The sequence below is a fragment of the Phodopus roborovskii genome, unplaced genomic scaffold, assembly GCF_943737965.1.
Source record: "Phodopus roborovskii unplaced genomic scaffold, PHOROB, whole genome shotgun sequence".
Lineage (NCBI taxonomy): Eukaryota > Metazoa > Chordata > Mammalia > Rodentia > Cricetidae > Phodopus > Phodopus roborovskii.
In genome coordinates, this window is record NW_026126448.1 from 14911103 (window position 1) to 14935578 (window position 24476).

General features: G+C 48.6%; 1 protein-coding gene across 1 annotated transcript; it reads right to left on the reverse strand.

The window, feature by feature from the left end:
- Window positions 1-24373, reverse strand: Tfap2e (transcription factor AP-2 epsilon). The gene is made up of 8 exons (XM_051188346.1): window positions 24255-24373; window positions 17929-18067; window positions 17143-17625; window positions 16539-16590; window positions 5161-5383; window positions 3543-3661; window positions 2591-2732; window positions 1-549 (listed from the first exon to the last, which is right to left on the reverse strand). The coding sequence occupies exons 1-8, from the start codon at window positions 24371-24373 to the stop codon at window positions 267-269; spliced, it is 1560 nt and encodes a 519-aa protein (XP_051044303.1). The 3' UTR covers window positions 1-266.
- Window positions 24374-24476: the final 103 nt, after the last annotated feature.

The window sequence follows — 24476 nt, forward strand, 5'->3', positions numbered from 1 at the left end:
TCCTCAGTAGCACCTCTGGCTCGGGGCACCCACTGCTGCCCAGGCATCTCAGTAGGAAGCGCTTTGTCCCAAGAAGCAGACTTTTCCATGACAGTTTCCTGTTGGAGACTTATCCAGAAACCTCCTCCTCTGACCCAACCAGGTCCACTCTGGGCTTCTGGATAAATGTTCTCTCTGGCCTGTCATCCCAGGAAGGCCACCTGCAGTAGCCAAGGCCTCATCTCAGGCATTGGGAGTCACTTAGTTAGCTACAGAACAAGAGACAGTTACTTCCGATGCTTGGTGTCCTTCTCTGAAGCCTTGGTTTCTCCGTGCCCACTCCCCGCACTGCTTAGAAACATCTTGTCCAGTCCTTTGAGTGACTCTAGCAGGTAGTTCTGGAAGGCAGTAAGGGCAGCACAGATGGCAGGCCCACCGAAGCCATGGGTGATGAGACTGAAGTGTGTCAGACAGCTCTGTACCCCAGGCTCCAGGATGAGTGCTGGGCGGCTATTGCCCAGGGGGGAGCGGTCCTGAGCCATCATGTCTGCAAACTCCTTGCAGATCTGCCTAGTGGGGGAAGAACAGTCAGAGGTTAAAGAACAAGATTCTAAGCCTAGAGGAGGACCTACTTGCTGGTTCTTTTTGAGACAGGATTTCTCTATGTAGCCATGGCTGTCCTAGAACTCTCTTTGTAGAAGAACAGGCTGGCCTCAAACTCAAGAGATCTACATCTCAAATGCTGGGATTAAAAGCATAGGCCACTTCACCCAGCAATTTACTGGATTCTTTATTTACACTACGTATACAGTTTGGCCTTCCTGACAACCTACAAGTTTTGCAAAAATGGAATCTGACTTTCACAGAAGTTAACCCAGCAGCTCAGTACTGCACAGAGGTGAACAACACATGCTGATACCTTAATTTCTCTACCTTAGATGTCCTGTCTGCAGAATGCAACTCAGCTGCCTATTCCCTTAAACTTTCTGTGATCCCTTCTTCTACTCCAAACACAGAGCTTCACAGAACCTTGTCTGTGAAATTATGAGAACAGCTCAGAATCTGCCTTGCATAACTAAAATAGCAACGAATATTGATGCCTAGATCAATACCATGTATACTATATATGCCATCTTCCTGTACCGTTATCCTCATCATGTGATTCCAGGCAGATTAGTGGCTGAGACTTGAATCCAGACCCAGCCCATGGCTCTTTCCATTCCTTTGTGAATCATATATGTGACTCAGGCCAGAGGACCCATCATCACTCATTTTTGCGTCTGGCCATGCATCTGAGACAAACCAAGGTCCCAAGAGTGCTGAATGCAAGAGATGATTCATATTCATGAGTGAAGTGGGCTCCATTTGGACAGGCTTCTCTATCACAGGAAGAAACCTGCCAGGACTCTGTATGAGTGTTCCTATGAGTCTGGGTCCTTTGCTGCCTAAAGGAGGAAAGCCCCACGTGGGGGGTGAGTTGTGATTCGAAGGCCAAACCCACAAAGGTCAGCTGGACTAGAAGTTTGAGTGGTCGAGACTGTGAGGTCCCCCAAGGCATCTGGACTTCAGCCTGCAGAAGATGGTTCTGAGCTCTCAGTCTCTTCCATCCCTGTCCTCCCACCTCCCCTCTGCCTTCCAAATGGGGATGTTTGTAGCCTTCTGGATTTTGTATATTGAAATTGTTCCTAAGATAGAGCCTGTGGGAGGTGACGAGGTCAGCAGTTCTCAACCTTCCTAATGCTGTGACCCTTTTAATACAGTTTTCATGTTGTGGTGACCCCCCCCCCCAGCCATAAAATTATTTCATGGCAACTTCATAACTGTAACTTTGCTATTATGAATTGTGAGTAAATAGCTGATATGCAGGTTAGCTGATACGGGGACCTCTGGTGGGGTTGTAAACCACAGGTTGAGAGCCACTGTCATAGGTGCTATTGGTACCGTCATGCTCCCCCACCATGTGGAGAACACAGCTGCACCAGGTGCTATGTATATGTTAGAAAGCAGGCCCTCAGCAGACACAGGAGCTGTCTTGACCTTGAACAGCATCCAGAACCATGAGAATGAGCTGCTACCTGGCTTAGCGACCTAGGGGTAAGATGAGAAGACCTCAGGTGGCAGCGTGTGGTCAGTTCTGAGGGAGGTGGCAGTGGGACCTGCAGAGGGGTCAAGTATGGCCTGAGGACTTCAGGAGGAAGGTCACAGAAGCAGAATAACCCCTGTGGACTCATGCCAGGGCCTGGGTTGGTCATGCCACGGATTCGTGCAGGTGAGTGTAGCACCCACACATGGGCTAAAAGCCTGTATATGACACTGTTTTTTAATGTATACTCATAATAGATATATTCACTTGTGGTGTCAGTGTGTGCCCTTGGGAGCTTGGGGGAGTGTCCATAAAAGTCCAAATGTGATGATCATGGTACCTAAAGACATCTATGAATACCCATGTGTGCCTGTATGGCATGTACAAGTGTTCCCATGTGAACTTCAACAAAGAATCTAGCTGCCATGTATGGCATCATATTACTGTATGTAGTCATAAGTAGTATTCCAGGTCTGACATGTGTGTCTGCATTGCATCCATGTTTGCCATGCACAGTGCCTCACTCACTTGGCAGCCAGCAGCATGCTCTTGCGACTGTGCAATTCCCCAGGGTCAGCGTGCTGTCGGCATAGGTACTCAGCAGCCGCCTTGGCTGGAAACTCAGTCTCACAAACATAGCCGAAGTCCCGAGCCAGGTGCACAGCTTCTCCTGGGGAAAGAGGAGATGTTACTAGGTGTACCTCTGAGACCATTGCCTAGCCTTGATCTTCTTATCCCCTGGCTGAGGATCATCCTGCTTCTGGAGATGCCCTCTCTGGTTTCTCTTCTCAGTTCCAACTTCACATCATCATCCTCAGCTCAGAGATGGAGCTGGGACCAATCTGTATCCCAGAACCGGAGTCCAGAGTCACCAACCTCCATGGAAGAGAGCTGCATCCCTCACCCCTCACACCCCTCACACCCCTCACCTACTTACCACATCCAAATACTGGCCACTTGCCCTCTCCCCACCCCACCCCCAACTAGTTGTACTGTATGTGCACACGTATGCACAGACACATAAACAAAAAGGATTAGTTTCAGAATTTCCCACCGATACCAAAATAAGTGGGTACCGAAATCCCTTACATGAAATGGCATGTCATTTGCATATAAACCTACTTACATTCCTCTGTATGTTACAAATTATCTCTTGGTGACTTAAAATACCTAATACTATACAGACACTATGTATGTAAATAGCTACATGCATTATTAGTAATAAGGACCAAAAATGTCTGCATGTGTTCTGCACAGGGGCAACTTTTTCAAATATTTTGAACTATGCATGAGTGGTTAAATCCACAGATGTGCTGACATCCACATGTATCATGCACATCTTTATACATGACACACTGAATACATGCACAGTACAGCAATGTTCACAGACATAACTAAACAATTTCCTCTTGCATTTGGAAGTCTCACCAGATGCCATGTCCCCTCACATTCATATGCATAGTCTTCAGGCCTTACTCACCTTCCACCAGTGAAGTCAGCAGAGTCACATTGGCTGCCTTCCTACGGCCAGCAGGCAGGTTGAGCCCAATCTTCTCCAGACGTTCCCGCAGACAGCGGCCCCCATTCTTGGACTTTGCCCTTAACATACACAGACAAAAACATACACATAACTATGGAGATGAGAGAGCAGCCTACTGGCTAGGCAGCACCAGGGGATCTTCATTGTTCCCTATACCAGCCCCTGTTAAGGCTTGGAGGTAGCCTTGTCCTTGGAATCTCTGAGAAAATTCCAGCCTCTCCTGAGCTCTCTGTTGTGCAGTCAGGATTGGGATAAGGAGCATCACCCACTGTAGGAATCTACCTTCTTACCCAGCCCCCTCAATAGCAGGGGCAGCCCAGGGTGGGAAGGACAGGGTAGCATCTGGGGGTCCTTCTTCCCCACCTTAGCACACTTACTGGGGACACATAAAACTGTGTACAGAGATACACAGGGATGGTAAACTCAAGGAGACACAACTATATACAAAGTCAGTTACATATATGCAGTGAACCTACCCTCAGTGTCTCCAAGAACACGGAGACGAGACACACAGACATGGACACCAAACATACAGAGACAAGTGCACATCAGGGCCCCAGAGATGAGGATGCACTCCCAGGGACTTAACACAGGTCTGCACAGGATGTTCAGAGACCAATAGTAAGAGGATAGCCTCTAACTACACAAATGTGCCCCCCTCACACACACAGAGGTCACATGTCAACAACTAGCTGCATAGAAAAAAAAAAAAAAAGAAAAGAAATGTATGAAAGAAGAACAAATTAATAAAGAGGCCAGGCTGTAGTGGTGGTGAACGGCTTTAATCCCAGCACTCGGGAGGCAGAGGCGGGCAGATCTCTGTGAGTTCAAGGCCAGCCTGGTCTACAGAACAAGTTCCAGGACAGCCAGGGCTACACAGAGAAACCCTGTCTCAAAAAAAAAAAAAAAAAAAAAATTATGAAAAAGCAAAAGAAAACAACAATAACAAACCAACTGCCTGCAGGTGCACATGCAATTGCACACGCATATGCAGAGGACTCACTGTAGGCCACACATTCCCAACTAATGCAGAATCTCACACCGGCAGAAACATCTTGGCCATCCCCTCACACATGCACATGCTGTCCTTAGATGATTACACCTTATCCCTGAAACAGATCCCTCCCAGGCACAAGAACATGCACAAACAAATCTATGACCCACCGTGCTGCTCACTCCAAACTCACACCATGAAGCCTGTGGTGTCTTGAGGAAGAGAGAAGGAAAGATTCCCCTCCTCCCAGAACCAGCCCTGTCCACCCTGCTTATTGTAGAGGAATCTTTTCCTTTGTACTCATACTTTGTTCTCTGCTCCTGCTCAATCTCAGAACCAACAACTCATGGGAGATGCTGGAGACCTTGATCTTGCTCCCCCCATTCCCACCTCCCCACCTCCCCCCCCATCCCACCCAGACCACCATGTACAATCAATCTTCAGTCCCTGGGCACTGCTCTGTCAGAGAAACTGGAGTGGGGTGATGTTGGGGCCTGGTGTGACATCTGCAGACTAAAGATTTTGCCTGGGGTGTTGTATAGGGTTGTGGGCTGGCCTTCCTACCTTCGGAGGACACCCCCCAAGAGGGAGGCGTTGAGGCACTCCGGAGGTGAGAGACGCCGCTGCACCTCCCCCACGGTCACCTTGTACTTGGATGTTGAGCTGAGCAATGACAGCCGGCCAGGGACGGAGCAGAAGACCTCGCTGGGGTTGCTGATGCCTCCAACCAGGCTGTCTTTGGCCAATGAGAGGGCGGAGAGGCTGCCAGCTTTGGAGGGCATGGGGACTGTGGAGCAGAAGCAAGGGAGGGGGATGGGGGACACTGAGTCAGTGGCCACAGGTCAGGCATCAGCCAGCTGTGGTGCAGGCTGATTCCAACATGTTCCAGAGGGAGGGGTCTATAACCCCTGCTTTACAAAGCAAGAAACTGAGGCACAGTGAGATGGAAGTGACAGGCCTCAGTAAGCTGATGAGCACAACACTGAACCCAGAGCTATCTGGTTCTTTCCCTGGTAACCCCTTCCTGAGCCCTGCTGGTTCCCTCTTAAAGCTTGGCATCAGCTGATATTGGTCGACATAATCAGAGAAAAAGCGGACAGGAGAGAGGGGAGTCTAAGATGAGGTGGGATTCCCAAGTCACTGTGACAGGGTTGGGAAATCACAGATCCCCAAGTCCCCTTCTCTGCTATGAATCTCACCCTCCCGTCCTGGTGGTTTTAGAGTCCCACATGTTGGAAGTAGGAGGTTAAGGCCCTGTTAGGGCTTGGGCTTTTCCCCTCCCTGCCAGGTCCAGAGACAGGAATAAGGGTCTACATGCCCCAGAACACTTTTTCCTACGTGTTCTCTGTGTAGGGCAGCAAGGGAAATCAGAGCGTTTCTTGCCTCAGAAAGGAAGGTCTCCATGCATTGGATCCATCTTCCTTTTATCTATTTATTTACTTTTTATTTTATGTGCATTGGTGTTTTGTCATTGGTGTTTGGAACTGGAACTAGAGACAGTTGTGGGTGCTGGGAATTGAACCCGGATCCTCTGGAAGAGCAGCCAGTGCTCTTAACCACTGAGCCTCTTCTCCAGCCCCTCACTTCTTAATTGCAGGGGAAGGAAGGGGACAGGCAAAAATTTCTTTAGAGGTTCCCTTGGTTTTCTCAGTCAAGAAAATGAAGCCTTGCTAGAGAAGGCCTGTGTGGGGAATAGAAGTCAATGGGGAGTCTGGGCTGGAGCACAAAGCACTCAGCACTGTGTGCGTACGGCTTATACCTCAGCCCTCAGACCTTCAGGACAGTCCATGATGGGGCTACCCTTGTGCCCCATCTACATTCTACAGGTGGGGAGGCTGAAGCCCAGAAAGGTGAAATAGTGTGCCTGAGAGCACCTACCTGATAGACTGAACCAGGTTCTCAAAGGCAGGGCTCTCGGCCTTCCCACTGCTGAGAAAATGCTTTCCCAGCACTCTCAAAACTAGCTAGACCTCAAGGTTACAGAGGTTGAAGAGAACCTGATCCCATGGGGGCATAGCCCCAACCTTTTCCCTCCTGGGAGGACCATCCCCATCTGGCCACTCAGCCAGAAATCTCTGTAATACCCCTAGTCCTCTTTTATTTATTTATTTATTTATTTATTTATTTATTTTTGATTGCCACACTCCACACAGGACCATGTCTGTGGCTTCCATTCTCAGCCTGCCTGAGAAGCAGGCTCTCTTACACACACAAACACATTTCGCCTGAATTCCTGTGCAGCCCTTGCTCTAATCCCCCTGCCCTAGTCTAGACAGGTCTTTTTGAACCACGGATCACTCCATAGCCAGCAACCCCGCAGTGCCAGGTTAGCTCCCTGAGAATCAAATCCTAGCCGATAACCAGATAGGATGATACTCTCTATCAACAAGGGCCAATCCCACCCCATAAACTTCCCTGGGCAGCTCTGTAGAGCATCCCTGTTCTCCATATCCCCAGGTTAGAAGGAAGAACTGAAAGTTCAGAGGTTAGAATGACATCATCTACCAAGCAGAAGTGGATCCCGAACTCTGGCCACTGCTCCCAAAAGTCACATCCCTGATCTGTCTTTTCCTCCTTCAGCCTCTTTAGTATCCTGGTTCCTGACTCCTTTTCTGTCTCTTGCCTAGTGTAGTTGTTTGTTTGTTTTTTTACACTTTACTCTTTTGGCTCTTTGCTCTTGAGGGAGCCCAATGCCCAGCCCCCAAATAATCACACGGAGACTTATCCTCTCTTATGAATGCCCAGCCTTAGCTTGGCTTGTTTCTATTTAACAAATGTTCCCATCTACCTTTTGCCTCTGAACTTTTATCTTCTCTATTCTATATACCTTTCTTTACTTCTTGCTCTATGACTCTCTACACTCTGTGTTGCCGAGTGGCTGACCCCTGACTTCCTCCTCTCCTCCTTGATTTTTTTTTTTCTTTCCCCTCTTCTCTTTTTCTATTTTATTCTCTCTGCCTCGCAGCCCTACTTATCCCTCTCCTGCCTATCTATTGGCCAGTCAGCTTTTTATTAGACCATCAGGTGTTTTAGACAGGCAAAGCAACACAGCTTCACAGAGTTAAACAAAGGCAACATAAAAGAATGTAACACTATGGGTTAATGCTTCTGTACACTGTGAATTGGCCTATAGCTAGGCAGAATAAGGCTAGGCAGGAAAGCCAAATGGGGATACAGGGAGAAAGAAGGGTAGAGTTGAGAGAGACTCCAGAGCTGCCAGAGGAATCAGACATGCTAGAGAAAAGGTAAAGCCATGAAACCAAGTGGGAAAATGTAGATTAATAGAATTGGGCTAATTTAAGTTGAAAGAGCTAGTTAATCATAAGCCTGAGCAATAGGCCAAACATTTTATAATTAATATAAGTTTGTGTGTGATTATTAGGGACTGGGCGGTTGGGACAAAGGAAAGCTCTGCCTTAGTTTACAACACATCTTTGCATCATAAATGTAACCACACATCTTCAACTCATATTCCACAGCAGGTCCTCGTTTGTCTTTTAGGCTCTATACAAAAAACTGATCTATAGGAACATAATTTAGGCCACAGCACTAAAAAGTAATGAGCAGAACAGTGGCGGCACACACTTTTAATTCCAGAACTTCTGAGGCAGAGGCAGGCAGATCTCCAAGTTCAAGGCCAGCCTGGTCTATAGAGAAAGTACCAGGACAGCCTGGGCTACACACAGAAATCCTATCTCAAACAAACAAACAAACAAACAAAGTAATGAGGGGCTGGAGAGATGGCTGAGTGGTTAAGAGCACTGGCTGCTCTTTCAGAGGACTGGGTTCATTTTCCAGCACCCATATGGCAGCTCACAACCATCTTTAACTCCAGTTCCACTGGATTCAATGTCCTTTTCTGGATTTCTAGACACTGTTCTCATGTGGTAGATGCACATACAGGCAGATAAACACTCATACACACATATAAAAATAAATCTCTAAAAGGAAGAAAATGAGAGCCTGATGAGGTGGCACACAACCTTCATCCCAGCATTCATGAGGCAGAGGCAGGCAAATGGGTATCTGTGAGTACTGGGCCAGGCAGCCCTGTCTCAAAATAAATAAACAAATAAATAGAAAAGAGAAATATTAGATTAATTTCAATATATTAAACAGTATATAAGGGCTTAACATTTAAAATATCATTAATAAAGGGTTTAGAGAGATGGCTTAGTGCTTAAGAACACTGGCTGCTCTTCCAGAGGTCCCTGGGTTCAATTTCCAGAACCCACATGGTAGCTCACAACTGTCTGTAACTCTGGTTCCAAAGGATCTGACACCTTCACACCAATGCACATAAAATACAGTGTAATAAATTATTACAAATGAATGACAAATGAATCATTAATGAGAAATATTACATTCTTTGTACATAGTCTTCAAAATCTAATGTGCAGTTTATACACACAGCTCACATCCATTCGGCCAGCCACTTTTCAAATATTCACTACATTAGTTACCCCCTGAGTAAAGAGATGTGGGATCAGGAGTCATGCTCGCCTGGAGCAGGTACCTGCCTAGAACCTGCAGTCAGATGAATGCGCTCTCCCGGACACAGACCAAATTTTCTTCTGTTCAAGCCCAGCTTACTCAGCCTCAGCTTCAGCAACATCTGTGGGCAAAGTTTCCTGCCCTGCTTCTACCCCAGCCCCTTGCATACCTGTCCCCATCCTTGCAGCTCTCTTTGTCCTTGTCTGTTTCCACAGCTGTCTTCCCATCAGCTAGGAGTCTGTGGGGCAGGGCCTTGGCACAGGTAGCCATCACTGGACATGGAATAAGCGTGTGAGGCAAGGGCTCTTGGGACTCCTGGGAGCATGGTGGCTGCCATGCAAGTGTTCTGTTCCACCAGTCTAGAAGATCTAACCCAGGCCCTCACAAATGCTAAGCAAACACTTTGCCTGTGACCTGTATTCCCATTTACCCAGGTATTTCTTTAGAAAAAGATCTTACTAAGTTACTTACTCACTCTCCTATGCCACAAGGCCTGGCAGATGTTTTACATCTTTGTTTATTGTGTGTTCGCACCTATATATGTGTGTCACAGCATGTTTGTGGACATCGGAAGCCAGCATTCAGGAGCTGGTTCTGTCCTTTCTAGCTAGGGATCAAACTCACATCAGCAGGTTTAGAAGAAGCCACCACTATCTGCTGAGCCATCTCACTGACCCCTGATTATCTCTTTGTCTGTCTATCTATCTATCTATCTATCTATCTATCTATCTATTTGAGATAGGGTCTCACTATATAGCTATAGGTGGCCTGGAACTTGATATGTAGACCAAGCTGGCCTTGAAATTATAGAGATTCTCTGAGTGCTGGGAATAAAGACATGTGCCACTACACCTGCAATCCTGATATTTTTTTAAAATAAAAACTAATATGTAAAAGATGAAAAAGAAAAGCAAAACCCAGCTGGGGGCTGTTGGCGCACACCTTTAATCCTAGCACTTGGGGGGCAGAGGCAGGCAAATCTCTGTGAGTTCGAGGCTAGCCTGGTCTACAGAGTGAGTTCCAGGACAACCTCTAAAGCAATACAGAGAAACCATGTCTCAAAAAAAAAAAAAAAAAAAAAAAAAAAGAAAGAAAGAAAGAAAGAAAGAAAAGCAAAAGCCATGATGATGAACAAGATCTCAGAATTACAAATAAAAGTAGAGCTTCCCTGTGCCTGCTCTTCCCTGATCCTGACCTTGCCACAGAGTGAGGAACAAGGTTGTCAATAGACACTGAAATTGAACGTGCAAGTGGGGTTCTCATTCTCCAGTCCCCATGGGGGGATGTGCTGCTCCCCCACATCTCCAGTCGTGTGTGTGTGTGTGTGTGTGTGTGTGTGTGTGTGTGTGTGTGTGTGTGTGAGAGAGAGAGAGAGAGAGAGCGCCTGTTCCCATGTCACTCCACCTGTACCCTCTATCCTGTCTTGAGAAGCTGCCCTGGAACTCACAGAGATCCGCCTGCCTCTGCCTCCCGAGTGCTGGGATTAAAGGCGTGCACCACTACTGCTCAGATTTTATAAAATAAATCTTAAAAGAAACAAAGGCCCAGGATGTGTGGATGTGATTTAGTCACAGAACTTTGGCTAAGCACACTAGGTCTCAAACTCAATCTCCGGAATAAAAAAGAGAAGGAGGAAGGAGAAAGAAAGGGAAGAAAATATATAAAGACATTTCATTAAAAAGAACTGACCAATAAGCACATGAAAAAATACTCCACACTGTTAGTCATTAGGAAAATGTAAATTAAAGCAGTGTGGAGACTCTAGATGGTTATAATAATAAAAAAAAGACAATATGAAGAGTAAGGGTGTGGAGAAATCACACGGTACTGGTAGGGATGTAAAATAATTCAGCCACTTCAGGAAATGGCTGAGCCATCCTTCTCTTTCCTTCTCTCCACTTCCTTGGATGGATTCCACTTATTGGAAGTTTCTTAACAATAAACCTAAATGGACCAGGGCCTGGAGAGAAGGCTCAGTGAGTAAAAGGCCCTGGACACTGCAGGTAGTAGTGACCTGAGTCCAATGCCCAGTGCCAACACAGTGAAAGAAGAAAACCAGTTCCTAAAAGCTGTCCTCTAACTGTGCATGCACACTCCCATGCCCACTCACCTGATAAATAAATAAAATGGACCACAGAGGGCAGCAATTCCATTCCTAGGAATTTCCCCAAGAGCGGGAAAAGCACATATATCTACCCAAAGGCACCTATATAAATGTCTATAGCAACATCATTCATAACAGACAAAAAGGGAAATTGACTCAGCGTGTCTACCACCTCATCAAAGCATAAAACCCCTTCAGGGCCTGGGACACTTGTTATTCTTCCAGAGGATGGTGACTTACAGCCATTCTTTTCTCCAACTCCAGGGAACCCTACACCTCTTATGACCACCACAGGCATCAGGCTTGCATGCAATGCGCATATGTGCAGGAAAACCATTTATATACATAAAATAAATAAATCTTAAAAAGAAGGCTTAATTATTTTAACTTCTTGGTTGTTTTTGTTTAACTTCTTGTTTTAGTTTGTTCTCGAGACAAGGTCTCACTTGTATCTCTGGCTGTCCTGGAACTCGCTACATAGACCTGGCTGGCCTCAAACTCACAGAGATCTGCCTGCCTCTGCCTCCCGAGGACTGGGATCAAAGGTGTGCCACTATGCCCTGTTATTTTAACTTCTTTATGTATACAAATGTTTTTTCTACATGCAAGTATGTGTCCCACATGCATGTCTGGTGCCTGGGAAGTCTGAAGAGGACTTTGGATCCCCTGGAACTGGAAATATGGATGAATGTGGGGAATCAAATTCTGGGCTCCACAAGAGGTCTTAACCACTGAGCCATCTCTCCAGCTCCCAAGAAGGAGGTTAAAATGAAAGCCATTCAGAGCAAAAATACAATAGTAGTAATAGTACACTCACTACTCAGCAACACAAACCCAAAAAAACAAAAAATAAACCCAATAGCTGACATACATTACAATGGAGACAAACCAGGAAAACATTTGCTAAAAGAACCTAGACACAAAAGTCTGCATATCCAGGTACCCATGGGCTTGTCCTGAATATGCAAATTTGTGGAACAAAAGCAGATCAGGCATCACGTAAGGCTTGAGGCAAGAACAAAGATATCTACGGACAGGAATGAAGACACTTTGAAGGGTGACAGATGTGTCTTAGATGGATTGTGGTGGTGGTGATTATACAACTCTATACATTTGTTGTTTTCCAAAAATCACTCTACTGGGTGGTGAGTGGTTTGGCGAGGATGGGAGCTTGCAGCAAACCTAGTGACCTGGATTTGATCCCTGAAATTCATGGGGTGGAAGGAGAAATCCAACCCCCACAAGTTGTCCTTTGCCCTTACAAACACTAAATAAAGGTATAAATATAAACATTTCGAGCCATTAAATTGACCTTGGTGACGTTGGCACTTGCCTTAAATCCTCAGGCGCTCCACGGTTCCTACTCTTCTGGGGGAAGTTATTTCTATATGGTCAACAGTTCTCTCAGTTGCCTTCCAGGGAGAAAAGTCCTAGCAGGCCAATGAAGATGAAATGCAGAGCTAGATCCTGACTTCATGTGAAGATTGAATAGCTCATTATGGATTTGTTTCCACTATTGTCAATTTTTAAATAATACTTTAAGGCACTACTTATGGGGCCAGGGAGCTGGCTCAGCAGGAAGAGGTGTTTGCTGTCCAGCCTAGCCTAAGAACCTGAGTTTAGTCCCTGGACCCCATACCAAGGGGAAGTTGGCCTTTGATCAACACAGACATAATAGAAAATGGCCAGGAGGTGGTGGCACACACCTATCTATAATCCCAGCACTAGGAAGGCAGAGGCAGGTGGATCTCTGTGAGTTGGAGGCCAGCCTAGTCGACAGAGTGAGTTCCAGAACAGCCAGGGCTCCACAGAGAAATCCTGTCTTGAAAAACCAAAAACCAAAAGAAAAAAAAAAAAAGTGGTTTTAAAAAGATACTTCTTATGGAGGAGGGGCTTATGAGGCACCCTGAAGAACTAGGTCTAGATAACGTTTGCTGGGCCAGGAAGGAAATAACACAACATACCTCTGAACTCAGTGGGTCACAAAGGGGAAAAAGTAAAAACTGGGGGGGGGGGGTGTTGTTGAGAAAGGTTTCATTGGGAGGATGAGAGAGGACACAGGGGTGAAATGCCCCAAACTCACTATATGCATGTGTGAAATATCAAAAAATTGACAAGATTCTGTTTGTCTTGATTACTAGGTTTTTAAACACCCTGCTCCAGGGCCAAGTGCCTCCTTCTCTTAAGTCCTGGACTGACCCGCCCAGGCCCTCTCTGCCTTTCTAAAACTTCCCCAGAGCTAAAGAGAGCAGGGGAAAACTGTCTATTTCCCTCTTGAGTCCAGAGACCCCTTGAGATCTAGACCACCTGCGTATCCAGAGGGGTTTCCCAACCTAGGCAGGCCACCAGCCACTGTCTTCTGGGAGAAAGGAAAGATGTATGTCAAGTCTCATATCACACCACTCCCCTTCAGTTCAATTCTTCTTTTTATTTATTTGTTTTTTTTTTTAGACAGAGTTTCTCTGTGTAGCTTTGACTGTCCTGGAACTCACAGAGGTCTGCCTGCCTACGCCTCCTGCGGGCTGGGATTAAAGGCGTGTACCATCACACCAGGCCTCCAGCGCTTTTCTAGTCTCTCCACACCACCCATTTTTTTAAATCTCCACAATGCCTCCTCACCCCCCCCCCCGCCCCCGCTCCATTTTTCACAGGTAAAGCGCTTGTGCGGCTGTGCTTTAGTGAAATAACTGGGCGCTTTCTATATCCTCTGTCCCATGTGCTCAGACTTCAAAATCCAGCACTCGTTTTTACTGAGCAGACACACCCAGCACTTTACAAATGTCTGTCTCTAGGACGCCTCCCAATTTCGGGGGTTGACCACCTCTCCTGTGAGCTCCTAAACAGAAACCCTACCCTTTCGGGTGGAAAATATTGCCAAGCATCACCATCCCCCCTCCAGCCTCCCCCATCCCACCCCACCTCCGCTCTCTGTGTCTGCCATAGACTGGGGGGGGAGGGGGACCTGCAGGTGACAGCCTTGCAAGAAAATGGAGCGCTACTCATTTTCCCTCCGGTTTCTTCAGAGTAATCGGTCACCCCCAACTCACAAGTTGGCTGCAATGGGCCGACCTAGAAGTCGGAGTTGGGGAGACACCTCTGCCCACTCCCCTCTAAAACAAGTAGTCCTATAGTCCGCGAAGATGTACCTCTCAGCTCTGGGCTGTGGGACTGTCCAGGATCCAGCATTGGTGAGAATGACACCCGAGGCCTCCCTGTATCCTCAGCAGGAGGGCTGCTTCTACTGGGGACCCTAGCAGTGCAAGCACTCTCCACACCAGAATGCTTCAGGGCTCCAAGACCTTTTTTTCCCTAAGGTAGGGTTTGGGCGGTGGGCCGTGGTCGCTCACAGCACTAAGCTGAGTCCAGAGTCTTAGGAAACAATCCGATGACATCAGAAGGGCCCGAGTACCAACATCTGGCCTAAATGGTCGCGGAATGGCCACCCAACCCGAGAAACCGCTGGTCATAGAGAATGCGGCAAAAACAAAACAAAACAAAACAGAAACCTGCATGTTGTGAGGCTCCCCCCAGGGAACATGGTCTGGTGGCAGCACCGCTTGCCACTAATTTTGGGACGGACTATGGGAGCCAGTTGTCCCTGGACATTGACCCCCTTTTCTCTTTCAGTGGCCTGCTGGGAAGCAGACTGCCAGGCTCACTCACTCGCCAGGATCAGGCTCCTCCTTCCGCAGGTTGCCCCGGCTCTGTTCCCTCCTTTCCCACCCCAAGGCCATGACGTGAGGTCCCTTCAGTTTGAATTAGTTTCTGTGAGTCCTTCAGCTCACTGCTGGTGGCCACAGACCGGTAAGCACTACTGTCTCCCTGATGTGTATTTTCCAATCTGGGCAGCCCGTGCAGGAACCAAAGTACTCAGACCAACAGCAGGTTCTTCCCCAGATGCTGGGTTTGGATCTCTCTAGAGAGTCAGTAAACCTGGGTTCCCTGCCCTTGAGCTAGGCAGGAACCAGGATCTGGGGACCTGCAAAGAGCCCACCGGCAGGTTATTTAAGACTCCAGACCCAACTTTTCCTTCTACCAGATCAAAACAAGTTGTTCAGGATACCAACAAAAGGCAGAAGGCAAAGTGCTGGGGAGAGGGACAGGGGACAGGGGGTCCCTAGCACATTCCTTGTACTCCCAGCTTCTGGTGACAATCACAGATTCCTGAGGGCATCCCTCACCAACTTCTGGGAGGCTGCCTTCTTGTCTCCCAAATTCCATACCAGCCCTTTCTACTGTCTCTACTCCTACCACAAGATGACCCTCCCCCCCTACACAGGGCAAACAGCTTGGGCTTGAATTCACTTGCTTGAAAAACAGCTCTAGTCAAATCCTGCGGGAGGTGTTCCTGCCCTCAGGCACTACAGGCTCCCATTGCCTCTGAGTTCCTTTGGGCACCCACCCCAAATCTAAAGAGCTTGCCCAAGACCTGGGTCTCTCGGTTTCTGTCCAATTTGCCTGTTTCTCACCTTTTCTCTGCACAGTCAGGACTTGGCGGTCTTCGGGCTCGAAAATCCACTCAAGGGGTGTCTTACACACTCCTGCCTTTTACTAATGCAAAAAGACACACAGCTATGGAGGCAAACAAAACAAAACCAAACTGCCAAGAAGAGGGCCTCTACTCCTTAGAATGCCTTAAATACCAATGACAAATTCCAGGACATGTGTTAGGTACACAGAGAACCCCAAACAATGTATACCCTAGCATACGCAGATACAAATCACAAACACCCTCACAACAACAAACATACACACCAAGAAACACTGCTGCCTAGAACATAAAGCCTGCACAGAACCCTGAGCCCAGAGCCGCAAACACCGGAAGAGACAGCAGGCCTGACCTGAGCATTTAACATACCATAGTTCCTCTAAATGCTCTAGAAGGCTTCAGATCAAAGAAATTCGCCTGTCCTGGGAGGTTCTACTGGGAACAGAGGAACCAAAAGCATTTGCCAGGCTCCAAAGTGTTAAAGTGTTAAAGCTCAATAAAATGGAAATCATTGAACAAAATCTGTGGGAATAGCACACTCATTCCCATTTCTTAGGAAACAGGGAAGTGGTTTAACTTGTTCTGCAAATCAACTCCAGATTAAGAACGCCCTCCCTTCCGAGAGGAGAGGCAGTTGTGACTTAGGGAGTGCGGCCCACCTTAGGCGACAAACTCCTGAGCAAAATCATCCAGCTAGTCCCACTGCCCTTCTCCTGGACAGAAAAGGATGTTAGGTAGTCACTGAGCCTGGTGACGCACAGCAAACAACGGCCAGGGAGAAGAAAATGGGTCTCTGCGCCCAGGGCCTGCACCATCACGCCTGGCTCTGCCCTGAAGTTGGGCACCATTCCTTACCTTTCTTGATCACGGATTGGTCCAGGAGGCTCATTCCCGGGTCATCTATTGCCTGCAAACAGAAGAGGATGACAGTGAGGGCGCGTGCGTGCGTGCATATGGACCTAGTCGGCGTAGCTTCCCACGCCGGGTGGCCCCTTAGTTCAGGTCTGCTCCGCCCTGTGCTTACCACCGGCTGCCTGGGGCGGCTACCAGGAGGACGGGCGTGACCAAGAATCGCCTGGGCTCGGGCCATCTGCGCCCAAGCAGCAGTCCTGCCTGGGTGATCTCTTTGCCTTAGACAACTACTGAGCCTCTCTAAACCCCAGCCTAGGCTGCTCTGGAGGACTGGGGCTGGGTATGGATGTCCACCGTGGCTCAGTCTCACAGCGGGGAGAGAAAAAAGTTATTCCACAAGGGTTGCTGCCATCCAGACACCACGCACCTACTCAGTTTCTAGACCTTTGAACCAGACAGCGTCTAACCAATGACTCTCTGCTAGAGGCATAAATGGAAAGTTGCAGGCTGGGAGAAGAGTCGGTCTGCCACCTTTGTCATTCTTTGCCTCCAGTCAGGATACTAAATCGCTGCCTATCCCGGCCCATCCGCCCCTTCTTGGTCTCACCTGCAGTTCCTCCAGGCCCGGGGGCGCCGCTAGCCCCGGAAGACCAAGGGGAGCATCTGCCAGGCCGTGCGCGCCGTCGGCCAGGCTGTGCAGGAGCCGGGGCACCGTGGCAGCGTAGTCCCGGCGTGGGTCGAGGCCCAGAGCGCGGGCGGGTGGCGCCAGCAAGCCGGGCGGCTCATCGTGGGCGCGGGTGGCAGCGCGGGGCGCGGCCCAAGCCGCCTGCGGGGGCTGCGGCTGTGCCAGGGGCGCTAGGCCGCCGTAGGGGTCCGCGGCCAGGTGCGGAAAGGCAGCGGTGGCGTCGGGGCCCTGGCCATAGGGCAGCGGCGGCTGCGGGTAGGGCGGCGGGAAGTAGGGAGGCTGAAAGTCCGCGGCGGCAGAGGCGGCAGGCGTGTGGCACAGTGGCGGCGCGGGGCCATAGGCCGCCTGGGGCAGGGACGACAGTCGGGTCCCGCCAGCCGCTGAGCCCAGCCCGTCGGGGCGCTCCTGCAGAAGGAGAAGCGTGTGTTAGGTGAGCCATTAGAATCTGAAAAGACACCAGCCATAAGGTCCTCCTCAGTTCGCGATGGTCCTGCTGCTGTCCGCTGGCGAATGCCCTGTGGGTGCAGGACTCCTAGGCTGGAGACCTCGGTCTCCTGCCACCACTTTCTCTGCCTGGTGGAGGCCCCGTGCCACCCTTCCCTCGCGATTTCGTTGGCACAGGGGCAAGAGGTTTGGAAGGTCCAGCATCCAGGCTCCTCGATTCCCCTCACCCCTCTCGCTGTGTGCCCGGGACCCGAGACTACTCACCATGGCCGAATAAGTGTGCACCAGCATGGGGCGGGTAGTGTGGGGCGTGAGGCGTGGTGGCGACACAGCCCTCGTCCGACGGCAGTGCAGAAACTGGAGCCCTGAGCCTTCAAAGCCCGCGGGGATTACCGTCTGGCAGCTGGGTAAAACCCCGTCGGGAGCCCAGAGGGTGTGGGGTCCTCAATGGTGGGTGTCAGCGGGTGGGTCCATGGAGGTGGAACAGACTGACCTGATAGCACTTGAAAAACGTAGGTCAGCGGGAGCCCAGAGCCCGCCCTTCTCCCTCTGAGCTCAGCCCGCTCCATGCACTCTAGTTATAGTGGCGGGGGCGCGCCAGGCCTCTGGGGGCGCGCATTAAAGGGACAAGCTATGGCCTATCTCATCCTTTTCCCCTGCGGCCGCCGAAAGGGAGGCGTGGCTCTGGTGGGAACCGGTGGAGTGAGGAGTGAATGAATTTGAATTTGAGCCCTTCTGATGAAAGCTCCTTCTGGGCTCCAAGCTTGCAGCTGCGATCAAATGGAAGGCTGGAATGCAACTCACGGGCCTACGTTCGTTCAGGTCTGTGCAATTTTTATTTACAATTGCTTACTACATTTATTTATTTAGTGTGGGGGGGCACTTTTGAAGGTCAGAAGACAACTTGCAAGGGTCAGTTCTTTTTTCCACCCTGTGGGTCCAAAGGCTCGAACTTAAGTCCCGAGGCTTAGGCTTGGTGACCAGTGCCTTCACCCAATAAACTATCTCCACACCCCTTTTCAAATCTGTTTAAACGAATGCATAAATAAACGCACGTGTTCGACTGTGACTTTAAGTAAAGCGATCTTTATTTCTGGCGTCAGCTTCCTCCCCTGTTAAAAGGTAGCAGTCTTTTCTGCAGCCACCCAATGGTGGATGTGAGACTCTGGCGAATGGCAAACTCAAGCTCATCTGTTCATGTGCACACCTGTGTCAGCATGCATGAGTGTAGGAGTGCTATGTTACAGTCTCTCCTTCATGGCTTTGGATCAAAAGCACTCTGAAGATGCCTGCTTCTAACTTCCTGAGATGGCAACCCTCAAAGCCAAGCTAGGATCCTTGGATACTGGAAATGTGCCTTAGTCAGAAAGAGTTGGGAGTCTGGCATGAGCTCCACCGAAGAAGGGGCCAAACTGTTTCTGAAGTGGCAGGAGCCTGGGCTGACTGTGAATCTGTGACACAGAAATGTTGGTGTGTGTGGCTGACACTGGATGGTAGGGGTGAAGGGTTACGCTTGTGCACAGTCTATGTGTTAGTGTGTTACCATGGCAGGCCTTGTCTGTCCGTCAAGCATGTCCTAATCCCTACCACCAATCCCCCTTCCCTTCTCCGAAAATTCAACCCTTCTGTCCTGAGAAGTGGACACGGAGCGGAGATTAAAGAGAGGCAAGCAGGAGAAATGCTAAGATCACTGAGAACTTAAAAAGCAGAAAGGACTTTTTTTTTAATGTTAAAAATGGGGGTGGTAGAAACAATCACGGCACTCACTGCACAGCGTGAATATTGAGTTACCTAACACACCAAGACCCTTGTCACCCTCATTTTCAGGGGAGGGACAAGGCACAGAGAGGCTAGATGACTTACAGGCCTGAGGTCAAAGCCTAGCTCAGTGGCAATGCTGAGGTGGCCCTCCTCCAGCCCCAGGCTGTGCTCAGGATCGCTATTCCTTTCTGCCTTCGACTCAGTGGGTTACAGTTTAGTCACACTCTTGAGTGCTGGTGTAATTCTGAGCAGTCTGGCTTCTTCTCCAAGCTCTTTCTACAGCTCCAACAAAAGGGTGGAGTGGAGCCATTGTTTTCTTAGGTTCCTTTCTAGAGAAGGAACAGATGAGAAGGGAACACCATTAAGAGGTTGGATCATTGACCTGCCTGATAGATGTTCTAGGTGGATATCCCAGAATGCACATGGCTACTATGGAGCTCAGACTGGGTTTCTTTCAACCCAGCTGGGGGAAGAATGGGGAGCTGATCTAGGAACCAAGGATTCATCCCTAAGAACTTCCCAGAAGCCAGAGCCAGAAGCTGGGAGGGCAGACAGGGGCAGCTGGGGCAGCTGGGCAGCTCTCCTCCTCAGGGCAGATCTAAGATCTGGGGTGAGCTTGAGAATTCAGTCTGGGTTGCCATAGGGACATAATTAGCCCTTTGCTCTGAGGTTTCAGTAGGGGTAAGAGGTCTCTCTTGTGGCTGGCTCCTGTACTTCTCTGACCTTTCAGCATTTACCCTGATATCTGACTCCCTGTTTTTATTAGTATTTATTATTAGTATCTACTAGATACTAATAGATAATAACTCATGTGTTATTCATGTCTGTGAGCCTGTGGCAACTTCCCTCATCCTCTACTCTCTACCTCACCCACAGGACATTGAAACTAGTCCCATTGAGATAGATGTCCCTGCATAGCTCACAAGTTGGTGGACTTCTGTGGGGAAAACCCAGAAGCCATGATGAGTATGAGCCTTGGAGCCAACCTGGGGACCCTCTGCTCTTCCATCAGGCTTGGGATGAGCAGCTGTCCTGGCCCCCTGGCTCCCCCCACTCTCTCTTGTCAACCCCCCTTTAACCATTTCCCCTTCATTTCACCTCCTCTCATCATTCCCCTTCTTCTTTTCCTTCTTCTCCTTCCTCCTCCTTCATTCCTTCCTTTTCTTTTTCCTTTCTTCCTCTTTTTTTCTTTTTTTGAGACAGGGTTTCTGTGTATCCCTGGCTGTCCTGGAACTCATTCCAGATACCACACTGGCCTCAAACTCAGAGATCCTCCCTCCTGCCTCTGTCTCCCAAGTCCTGGGATTAAAGGCATGTGCCACCACATCCCAGCCATCATTCCTACTCTTAATGTCGGCTGTCCACCTTCAGAGCAACTTCTGTCTCCTCCTGTCTATACGTTATTTTTAAACCGTGTGTGTGTGTGTGTGTGTGTGTGTGTGTGTGTGTGTGTGTGTGTGTGAGAGAGAGAGAGAGAGAGAGAGAGAGAGAGAGAGAGAGAGTGTGTGTACATGTGCATATGTGGAGGTCAGAGGACAACTTGAAGGATTTGGTTCTCTGTTTTTATCATGTGGGTTCTGGGAATTGAACTGAGGTCATCAGGCTTGGTATCAAGTGCCTTCACCCGCTGAGCCATCCCATCAGGCCCCTGTCCATGCTCTTAGGAGAAAGTTTATTCCTCTCCAGAGTCTAATGACCACTTGTCTTCCTGTTACCCCCAATGTGTCCTCCTCAGTCTGTCAATCTGATTAGAAATCCATACTACAGGTGCCAACAGGATGACCCCTTAGGACAGTGGTTCTCAATGTCTTGACAGGGGAGGGGGTGTTGAACCCTTTCCCAGGGGTCTCCTAAGAATATCTAAAGACACAGATGTTTACATTACATTTTATTGCAGTAGCAAAAATTTCAGTTATGAAATGGCAACAAAAATAATTTTACAGTGGGGTCACCACACCATGGGAACTGTATTAAAGGGCTGCAGCATCAGGAAGACTGGGAACCACTGGCACCGGGGCATCTATAGCTTCCCAGTTTCCAAGTTGAAACCAAACTCACATCTCTTCCACCATCCCAGCCCTCAGGAGGACAGGACCCTGCTTGTCCTCCTGGATTCTGTAGCACCATAAATGATACCACATACTTCAACTTTAAAATTCCCCAATTTTCTTGGGTTTTGTTTTGTTTTGTTTTTTTGCTTATGAAACAGGGTATCACTATGTAGCTCAGGCTAGCCCAGAACTCACTAAGTTTCAGCCTTGGCTTTGCAAGTATTGAGATTACAGGCATGAAACACCACACCAAAACCTGAGTGTTTCTACTTATAATCCATAATCCATAAATGCCCACCACAGGAGACTTGGGGGCAGGTATCTCAGAAAGCATGTGGAACCTCTTTCACATAGCCTCAAGCTTCCTTACTATCTTCTTCATAGACACAAGTCTCAAAGTATGGTACCTCATCCATCATCACCAATAACGTTTGGGGACTTGTTAGAAATGCCAGTTCATGGACTCCACCTCAGACCCACTGAGTCTCTGCAGTAGACCCCAACAATTTATTTTAATAATCCCTAAAATGGCTGGGCAGTGGTAGTGCATGGCTTTAGTCTCAGCACTCAGGAGGCAGAGGCAGGCGGATCTCTGTGAGTTCGAGGCCAGCATGGTCTACAGAGTTCCAGGACAGCCAGGGCTATACAGAGAAACCCTGTCTCAAACAAACAAGCAAACAAAAAAATCCCTAAAGTGACCTAGGTTGCACTAGGTAGGCTGTAGCAACAAACCTTAAACAGGAGATCTGAGTTCCCCACCCTTGAGATCCACCTCCAACTCCATTCAGCAACTTTAAGCCTGGGCGGTGCCCCTTCCCTACTGAAAATGGTTCTGGGATCCATGCCCATGCCCCACTCCAGGAATTAAACTCACTAGCTGGCACCTAGTACTTGTGATTACTTTTTCTTTTCTGCTCTGTGAGTCACTTCACAAGAAGTCTAAAGGAGGGGCTGGAGATATAGATCAGAGGCTAAGAGCCTCCTTTCCAGAGGAGTCAGGTTCCATTCCCAGCATCCATAAAGTAGGAACAAACATCTGTAACTCTGGGTGATCTGACACCCTCTTCTGGCCTCCACAGGCACTGCACCCATATGATGCACAGACACAGATATGACAGTAGACCTATACACATAAAACAATAAATGAATCCTTTTTAAAAAGAAGTCTGGCCAGGTGGTAGTGGTGCACACCTTTAATCCCAGTACTCAGGAGGCAGAAATAGGCGGATCTCTATGAGTTTGAGACCAGCTTGGTCTACAAGAGCTAGTTCCAGGACAGCCTCCAAAGCCACAGAGAAACCCTGTCTCGAAAAACCAATAAATAAAATAAAAAGGAAGTCTTAAGAAGTGGACAGTGTATCTAGTACTTTTCTTGGTGCATGTCAGGCAGCCAATGAATGCCTATTAAATAAATTAGTGAATGGATACTTACATATTCCCTAGTCTATTAAAGGACTCTTTGGAAGCTCTGGCCCTGTCCAGGACATGACTCAGGGTAGCTACAAATAGGAGCTCATCTGACCAGTGAGTGATTTTGCTTAGTCTTTTGGGGAGAGGCATGCTCTCTGACCTGCTTCTGTTTCTTCAGAGATCAGTAGAGTTGTCAAAACCAGGGTTTCAAATCGGGTTCCTTCTGCCTCAAGGACAAGGGTTCTTCTCATTGGAAAGGTGATCATTTCTCATGGTCTGTTCTTTGAGATACACGCACTTGGTTGGAGGCTTGGGGTTTGCACAGAGATACATATTCAGGATATTAAATGGCATATAGTAAGCATGCTCAAATATATGTGGATTCTCATTTGACATACTTGACTTATTCTTCTTCCAAGGCTCACCTTTTCTCCCCACCCGTCTGTCTGTCCGTCTGTCCATCTGTCCGTCCATCTGTGTTTAGACAGGGTTTCAACAAGGTTTCACTGTGTATCCCTGACAATCTTGGAACTCACAGAGATCTGCCTGTCTCTGCCTCTTGAGTGCTGGGGCTAACGGCATGTACCACCACCGCCTGGCTTCTCCTCTTTGAAAAAAGGAAAGTTTTTGACCTCCGTTGATGGCAGAGCCACGATGCTCCTCCTACCTGGTCAGTCTGGGAGTGTTTGCAGCGAAGTGAAATCTGTCACAAGATGCTGAGGCGCCATCTGGTGATTGGAGCTTTCCACTGCAGCTCAGCACTCCCTCTCAGTGGAAGCACCAGGAGCAAGCCTAGGCTCCTCCTTACTCAGGAGCCCAGAATCTTCTTACCATTGCCTCATAGAGGACAGAACTCAGTCTGCCTTCTTTTCAAGCTTTACTGGATTCGACATGCAGGAGAGGAACTCAGGGGCAAGGACCATAGGTAGTTATCACTTGCTTTGTAGCCCTTCCCTTCTCATTTCCCCAATCTGTCACACCCATGATTAGAAAGAACCTCTAGTTGACAGCTCTCAAGTCTGTTAGCCCCCTCAGATTTCTTTCCATGTTCTGGGCTAGGGGCAGGAAATTACTCCTTGGATGTTCCCTGAGCAACACATACCATTTATTAAACAGGTTCCTTCACAAGCCTGTTCCTCTCCCAATGTTTCCCACGACAGGCAGAGTGGTCCCACGAGATCCACACAATGGTCAGAGTCAAGAATCTTGGCTTCTTGTTCTATGTTCCGATTCACTCACAATTAATTTCTAAGTCCTACTTCCTACCTCTGCCATTCTCATTCTCACTCCCATCAGCTCAGTCCAGACTTATTACCTCCTGTCCAAGCTCCCCCTGCCTCAGTAGCTCATCTTTGCTCCCTCCCTCACCCACTCACGTCCCCTGCCCTTGCTATATAGCCGGAGTTGACTCCCAAATCTCCGAGGCTGGGGCCACAGTCACGGAGCGTATCCAGCCAACCCCAGCAGGTCCATTTGCAACCAGACATCTTTGGAAAATACAATCGGGATTCCATTTAATCTGCTCCAAAATTTGCAGTCTAACCCCTCAGAATTTCATATTTAAAAAGCTGGGGTATCACCTGGGGGTGG

Coding starts and splice junctions, on each gene's coding strand:
- Tfap2e (XM_051188346.1), bottom strand. CDS start 24,373: ATGTCTGGTTGCAAATGGACCTGCTGGGGTTGGCTGGATACGCTCCGT. Junction 16,591..17,142: donor CGGGCCTGGAGGAACTGCAG/GTGAGACCAAGA, acceptor TTCTGTTTGCAG/GCAATAGATGACCCGGGAAT. Junction 3,662..5,160: donor TTGGGGGGTGTCCTCCGAAG/GTAGGAAGGCCA, acceptor GTGTATGTTAAG/GGCAAAGTCCAAGAATGGGG.